This window comes from Gekko japonicus, unplaced genomic scaffold (assembly GCF_001447785.1).
Source record: "Gekko japonicus isolate JY-2015 unplaced genomic scaffold, Gekko_japonicus_V1.1 scaffold1784, whole genome shotgun sequence".
Lineage (NCBI taxonomy): Eukaryota > Metazoa > Chordata > Lepidosauria > Squamata > Gekkonidae > Gekko > Gekko japonicus.
In genome coordinates, this window is record NW_015168101.1 from 1 (window position 1) to 8,066 (window position 8,066).

Below are 8,066 nucleotides of genomic sequence, written 5' to 3' on the forward strand. Positions count from 1 at the left end.
TTCTGCCATTTCCACTGATCCCCAGGACCGTCAGGAAGATCAGGGAGGAGAAGGCAGCGGTGATCCTCATAGCTCCCCTGTGGGCACGTCGTCCATGGTTTTCACTCCTGAAGGAGATGGCCATGGCTCCACCTCTGACCTTACCGCAGTCCCCAGACATGCTCCTGCAGGGCCCCATCTGGTAACCGCATCCCGACTGGCTGTCCTTGACTCCGTGGAGGTTGAATGGCAACGTTTCTCTCAGCTAGGCTACCCAGACAAGGTTTTGGCAACCCTTATGGCCTCAAGAAGGCAGTCCACCGTTCGCATTTATAATACCACTTGGAAGGCATTTGTGCGGTGGACTAGGAGGAAGAAGCTGGATCCTCTGGATCCTACAACGGCAGATGTCCTTTCCTTTTTAGAAGACGGTTTGGATTCCGGCTTGAAGGCAGCCACCTTACAACGGCAAGTGGTGGCATTATTGACCGTCCTCCCTCGCATAGGAGGATACAGGATGACCAAGCACCCCTACATACAGCTGTTTCTACAAGGGGCAGCCAAGTCGCTTCCTCAGATACACAGGTTCCCAACCTGGAGGCTACACATGGTTTTGACAGCCCTTACCAAAGCGCCATTCGAACCTCTCAGGGAAGTCGGAATGAAGTGGCTCCAGATGAAGACGTTATTCCTGGTGGCGATAACCTCAGCACGGTGGGTCTCAGAGCTGGGTGCTCTATTGGTAAAGGCCATGCTCTGCGTCTTCCACAAGGATAAAGTGGTACTTAGGACTGATCCCACCTTTCAGCCAAAGGTTTCTTCCACTTTTCATCATGCTCAAGAGATCTATTTACCTACTTTCTGTCCAAAGCCACAACATCCCAGAGAAAGGCTATGGCACACGATGTCAAACGGGCATTAAAGATTTACATCGTGCGCACTGAATCTCTATGAAAAACGGACTTCATGTTCATCAACATCTCCTTTCCACATACGGGAAATCGTATGTCCATGGCTTCCATCAGCGCAGTCCTTCGGTCATGCATCACGGAGGCCTACAAGGAGTCGGGAATTGAAATTTTCAAAGGGATCACGGCCCATTCCTTAAGAAGTCCGGCAACCAATGCGGCCTTCACGAATCGAGCTTCAGTCGAGGAGGTCTGCAGGGCCGCTACTTGGATCTACCTTCATTCGTCACTACAAGCTAAATACAATTGCGTCAGCCGATGCAACATTCGGAAGAAGAGTTCTTCAGCACATTCTCCCTTCGGCTGGCGATGATGACCCACCCATTTAAGGGACACTGCTTTTGGAGGTCCCATGGAGATGTCCTCCACCTCAGTGGGAGAACGACCTTTGGCACTTACCGTGAAGGGTCCTTCTCCTCTGAGGTTAGGAGGACATCTCGGCCCTCCCGCTTTCATCATCATTCTTTTGCCTGTGTTTCTCTGTGCTGTTCTCTTCTTCTTCTACGTTCTTGTTCTACTGTTTTATAGTTCTATCATTAATGTTGGAAGTTTACCTGCTTGGTGCAGGGGAGTTAGCCTTAGTTGATACTCACTGCTTACAGAGTCCCAGAACTGAGGGGCAGGGCTATTCCCAAGGTGCCAACAGGAAGGAGAAAAAAGTATTTCCTGCCTCCCTAAAGGAACGATGGGAATAACCCATGGAGATGTCCTCCTAACCTCAGAGGAGAAGGACCCTTCACGGTAAGTGCCAAAGGTCGTTCCACAAAACAATAACAATGAAAAATGCTCGGCGCGACCGACACCCCAAACTGAAGCCGATGAACTTTAAAAGCCCCCTTTTGAGTTGCGATCGTTTGGGCCTCAGCAGTGGCGGCGTCCACCGGGAGCTGCTGGTATGCCTGGGCCAAGTCTAATTTGCTGAAATCCTGGGCCCCCACCAAAGCTGCGATCACGTGGCTGACCACCGGTACCGGGTACGCATGGTCTTGTAGTGCCTTGTTCAACGTGCATTTATAGTCAGCACAAATGCGCACGTCCCCATTGGGTTTAACCGGGGTGACTATCGGGGTCTCCCACTGGGCAGAAGTGACCAGTTCCAGCACCCCCTGTTCCACCAACCGATCGAGCTCCGCCTTGATCCTAGGCCTCATAGCGATGGGGGGAGTGCCTGGCCTTTACCCTGATGGGGCAGATGACGGGGTCAAGGTTGAGGGAGATGGGGGCCCCAGTGTAGAGGCCGCGTTTGCTGTCAAAACCCCTGGGGAACTCGTTGCACACAGCTGCAAAGTCCCAGCAAACTGGAGAGCCTCCCCACCACCACCAGCAAGTCCAATTTTCCACAGAAGTCTTTGAACTGCACCGTAAACTTTCCCCAGCCCCGGAGTCCCGTGAAAAGTACATTGTGCCTCTCCATAACTGAGTTTACATTTATAGTGCTGGCAAAATTGAGGATTTGTCTCAGTATTTGCTTAGATGTTTTACAATTGCAAGGGTCTAGGATACTTCCTCCTGCTCTGTTAAATAGCAATGACTGTAGGTAAATGCATTGTAACTGCTTGCTTTCTCATAGTTTGTGGCTATAATGTGACTGAACATGTAAAATCATGTGTTATCTGTGTAAACATGAGGGCCAAACTAGACATGAATGGATCTCCCATAAATTTTTATAAAGTGTAAATAATAGCTGCAGGCTCCCATTGGAACCATACATAACACAGCAAGCTGGGATTTAGCCTTTGGAGGTGAAATATGCAGGCTCCATAAGGATACTTTAAGTGTTTTCCCCTGTGCAGCAATTAGCAAGTAGTCATACAGAATGTCATGATTAGATCAGGAAAATGGCATGAAGTGTAAGGGTTAAACTCACCTTCACCCGCTGTGTTGTAGTCCTGATCCAAATCAGGTTCTCCTGCAGCTATGTATTACTACATATTTGATATTGTGTATTTTTGCCACCTCTACCTACTCACTGTAACTTTTAACAATAGGTAATATATCAGACTATAGAAATAAAATCTATTATATATCTCATAATAAGAAAGTAGAAGATACTTCTGCTCAGGATCCACTTCCTTATACATTTATATTCAAGATGTTACATTTAAAACTTATTCTCGTTCTGCTTCTACATATCAATACATTTATATAGAAATGTTTGAACTGTTTCTCATTCTAAATTTCTCTCCTGCTTGTATAATACACACTCTGTCTCTCTTCAAATGTTGTGATTGATTTGTTTCTCAGATAAGTCGTTAATTTCACTATTACTGCATATGCAGCAAGTTTATTTTCCCATTTTTCTCGCCAGGGGCAGACACCTAGTTTCCATTTTGCTACGTAGATTTTAGGAATTTTCATTGTGATTAACATCCCATGTTCCTAAGCATGTTTACAAAGTGGTAACTCCCAGCTGGCTTCAGTGTAGGTTATTCCAGGTAAAGGTGAATCAGAATGCAGCCTGGAGATGATAGACAGACAGACATTTGTTGTTGTTGTTATTGGACCATTCTTATAAGAGTGATTATTGTTTTTCAGTATGGTGAATTTTTGTACTGTTCAAACATTTTCCAAATATTTTCTAATATTCAAACATCAATATGATTAAGGGGCTGTGTGTGAGAGAATTACAGTTAGAATGGTTTTTGAAAGCTACTTCAAATCTATACTGATTTGTAATCAAAACCCTGTACTGACATACCTAAGATAAGGCCCAGTTGAGAGAAACAGTTCACCATGTGATAAAAGTATTCCTGAACTATACAAATGTAGACTGCAGGTATGAGATTGAATTATTAATGGCCCCCATTTAAAGACAAAACCATACTGAACATATAGCCTTTCTGTCAAGGGAAATGGTTCTTTTCTACACAAAAGCTTTCACATGTATGGAATTCTGTAGAGTAACTTCCCTGACTTCTCAGTCGGCACAACTGTGTTCTTTTGCAGGTGATTATGCCATCCTCCCACTCTGTAAAAGGAAGTGGTGTGTTCCAGGAACAGTTTTACCATGTAATGAGCTATTTGTCTTCACTCAGCCCAATTTAACCTACAGGCTGAGTCACAGGCATGATCTAGTTTTCAAGATGGAATTGACAAGAAAGAAACATGTATGGGCAATGAGAAATTAGAAGTAAAAGGCAAGATTGTAAGAAGTGAGAACACTAAGTTTATGCATGATCACACACTTTACTAATCTGAAAACAGATTATTTATGAGCAAAAATTAATACTTGATTTTTCCTATGAGAGTTTGCCAGTTTTTGTCCAGTATGCTTGTTACTGAATACAGACAGAAAGTTAGTTTGGGGAACTTAATGTCAGAGGATGCGTAAGAAGAAAGGATTACAGGTTTTTAAATGGGATGTAGTGTGTTTTATTTTGGAGTCAAGCAGTTCAGTCTTAAGATCCTGCTACACTGGTGACCAGCTGATGCTTAACAGGCCAACTGTGTTCTCCTACCAGCAAAACAATAGAAAACTTTATCATTTGAAGGAATTGAAAGCATAGAAACTGTACTGGAGATCATGCAGATAAAAGTGATCCCAACCAGGGTGGATTTGATTTAAATCAAATCAATTTAAATTTATAGTCAGTAAGACTAGATTTAAATCATGTTTTTCTACATAAAGACTCCTTCTCGCTGGTATAATCTTCATATTTACAACCAGATGAAAGCTTCACTTTTAGAATAGCAACTTTTCAAATTAGTTTTACAGTTATATCAAAAATTACTGATTTGGTTATACTGTTAGAAACGCATCATAGATAGATGATTATGAAATTATTGTGAGGTGAACTATCTCCAGTTTAATAGGTTAATCATTCATATTTGGACACCTTTTCTGTTGTACTTTATTGGAAGGAGAAACATATTCATTACCTTAATAATAACAATTTAAATAGTTTTATTTAACTAAAACAATAACATTATAGCATATGTATTCTTGTATTTGATTAAACATCCATGTTTGTTAACTGATGTGGTTAAACAAAGTATCTTTAAAAAAACAAACACACTTAGACTATCAGCCTTGTCCACACATGAAAAACTTAAAATACTGCCCTCTATAGTTCACTCATCTTCATGTTCTTGTTTGTTCATAATCTAGAAAAGAAAAACAAGCTTTCCTGCTTTATTGGGTCCCAAATGATTTCTCAATTTAGAATGAATGAGTCCAAAGGAAGAGAATATTCTTTCTACGCTAGCAGAAGAAGCTGCTGCTGTTAAGTGAAATCATTACTTCGTTTCTAAATCCAAGGGCTTAAGTGACTTCCACCAGTTCACTGGTGTGATTTTCTTTAAAACATCATCAGCAAACATATTTCTTGAATGGTTCCCCTTTAGCTCTGAAGTTTATTATAGCTGGCATTACAGATGGATGATTGCTGGATACACATGTCATAGTTAACTCCTCTTGCTCAGCACTTAAGGTTTGACCTTGGTCAATATTGACAATATTTGTGAGAAATTAAGCTGGAGACAGTGCTTTTCCCATTCGTTTTTTAATGCTTGTAATTTAATTCCGTTAGCCAGTTTGGTGTAGTGGTTAAGTGAGCGGACTCTAATCTGGGAGAACCGGGTTTGATTCCCCACTCCTCCACTTGCACCTGGCTGGATGACCTTGGGCAAGACGTAGTTCTGATAAGAGTTGTCCTTGAAAAAGAGCAGTTTCTGTCAAGAGCTCTCTCAGCCTCACCTACCTCACAGGGTGTCTGTTGTGGGGAGGGGAAGGGAAAGGAGTTTGTAGGACACTCTGAGACACCTTTGGGTAGTGAAGGGCGGGGTATAAATCCAATCTCTTCTTCTTCTTCTTAGTGTGTAGCTCTGTTTTTAAGTTCTCACTCAGTTCCTTCCAAATTTCTACAGCATCAGCAAGCAAACAGCTATTTTCCTGTATTTTGTTTAAAGCTTCAGAAATAGGTTTCAGGATGCTCAACATATGTTCAACATTTCTCTTAAGCCCGATGTTGAGGATTTTGGCCATGACAGTGCCATCTATTTTCTCTCGATTTTGTTTACAAACTCTCATCAAAATAGGGCAGTCCACTACAGTGTTCCATCTAACATCTTGTGGGAGCATTAGCTTGGTTCCACCCATAATTTTCAGAGCTGCTGCAGCAAAATGATAGTTACAGAAGTATTTAGCAGTTTCAACAACATTAGTCTTTATTTCTGAAACACTGAAGTCTTTGGCTAGGAGGTGCAGCAAATGAACACTGCAACCACATGTTATTAGATTTGTATTCCCTTCCTGCTCTTCTAAATTTCTTCTCATCTCAGATACATTTGCAGCATTGTCTGTGACCAAACTGCGTACTAGACACTTGCATTTTTAGTCACATGTTATTATAGCTTTTGCTGCCACTTCTTGTAAGTATTCTGCTGTGTGTGCATTTCCTGACTTATCAATTGTTTCTGCAGGGAAGACATTCCTTTCTTCTGTTGTTATACAAGCACATACCACAGGATAATTGTGGACATTACTCCACCCATCAAGACGTAGGTTAACAATTTTACGCTCTAGAGCTGTTGCACATTGCTCCATTTCTCTGTCATACACTGTATCCAGCAGTTTCCCTGCAATATCTGCTCTGCTGGCTGGACTGTATCCTGGTCTCAGTGACTGAAACCTAGGCTTGCCAAGTCCCCCCGGGGGGCAGGAAAACCCCCACCCCAGAGGGGCCACGGTCATCCGAGGGAAAACTCTATGGTTTTCCCTCAGATGGTCGTGGCCGCACCCCCAGCGTGCCCGGTGTTGTCACGTCACTTCCAAGTGACGTGTGTGCGGTGCGCGCATGCTCCAGCCGCCAGTTGGGAGTCCACCACGGTGGCTCAAAAAGCACTTGGCAACCCTAACTGAACCATATTAATGAAGTGAGGGTTTTCAATCAGATAGAAAGAAACGTTTGTCGCATAAAGAAACTGGGCATTTTTTCATCAATTAACTCTTTCTAATCTGCTGGTTTTTATCACACACTTGTCTAGGGTGGTTCCTGGATGGTTGGCTTTTTTCTTTCTTTTAGGTGATATACGGTGGATGTGTGATGTATCTGATGTGACTGAAACACTATCCTGGCCAGATAACTCTGAAACTGTAGAAGAGGAGGATGGTGATTTCAAAGGTGGATATTTTCCATAATCCTTTATGTTGATGATGGATTCCCCTAAACAAAAAAGGCAATGCTGTTATTTTATTATTTATACCATTTCTGAATATTTAGTATTACTCATTGTGTTCACTGCCACTCAGTACTGCCCAAAAAAGGAATATTTGCTTATTTCAGTTCTTTCTTCATAACAGCTGTATCAAAATGACAGTAACATGCAGTAATAATAATAAGAAATATAATTTTGCTCAAAAATGACAGTTCCTCAAGACAATCTTTAAGAAATATGATGAAATCAAAATGTTTACCAACCTGAAGATCACATGTTCCTTTTGTCTTCTTCATCACAGCACTTCTTATGATGCTGTTTCATTCCAGCCACCAGGCCTTGCATTTCTTTGTTTGTTGCAGTGTTTGCATTTTGCACACATGCCTGCCTTACCCATAGGTAGAGAAACTTCATAAAAATATTCCCAAACTGGGTCTCTTTTACAGCCTGCTGCTACTATAGGTTTTCTCCTCCGGGGAAAGAATGATATGATAAACCTCAGGCTAGACACACAAAAATCCAAAGACTTGTGGAGTGTTCTGCTCAAAAGATTTCACTTTCATTTTTACTGCTTGCCCCTCCCTCTTCACACTTAGCTTCTTGTGCAGAATTCTATTCATTGAATTTTTTTAAATTTAGCACTTAAGAGGTAAGGGGTTGATTCCATGTACGTATATTTGCAAAGGACCAATGGGTTTAAGGTCTTTTTCTCAACTCTGGCTGCGGTCACACGCAACATTAGCCACGCAAGAGATACGGAAGACAAGCGGAGTTTCCGGTCGCGATCTCACCAGCACATCTGGGAAGCGTAGCACTTCCGTGGCACAACTGAGGCTTCCTGCCGAAAAAGCACAGCAAAAAGCTAGTACCTTGGAGGTACTAGTTTCCAGAAACTGCGGGGCAAGGGCGGGCGTCTGATCGCGTTTCCGGTGGTATCCGGCGCCCGCCCATGTCCCCTTGCGG

At 42.6% G+C, this 8,066-nt stretch overlaps 1 protein-coding gene across 1 annotated transcript in view; it reads left to right on the forward strand.

The window, feature by feature from the left end:
- Positions 1–404: 404 nt before the first annotated feature.
- LOC107113457 (latent-transforming growth factor beta-binding protein 1-like) overlaps positions 405–8,066 on the forward strand; it is a gene marked incomplete at its 5' end in the record, with an annotated part of 230,320 nt that continues 222,658 nt past the window's right edge. Inside the window, one exon of the mRNA XM_015414785.1 lies at positions 405–693. Within this exon, the coding sequence (XP_015270271.1) occupies positions 405–693 (289 nt within the window). The remainder of the gene's footprint in view (positions 694–8,066) is intronic.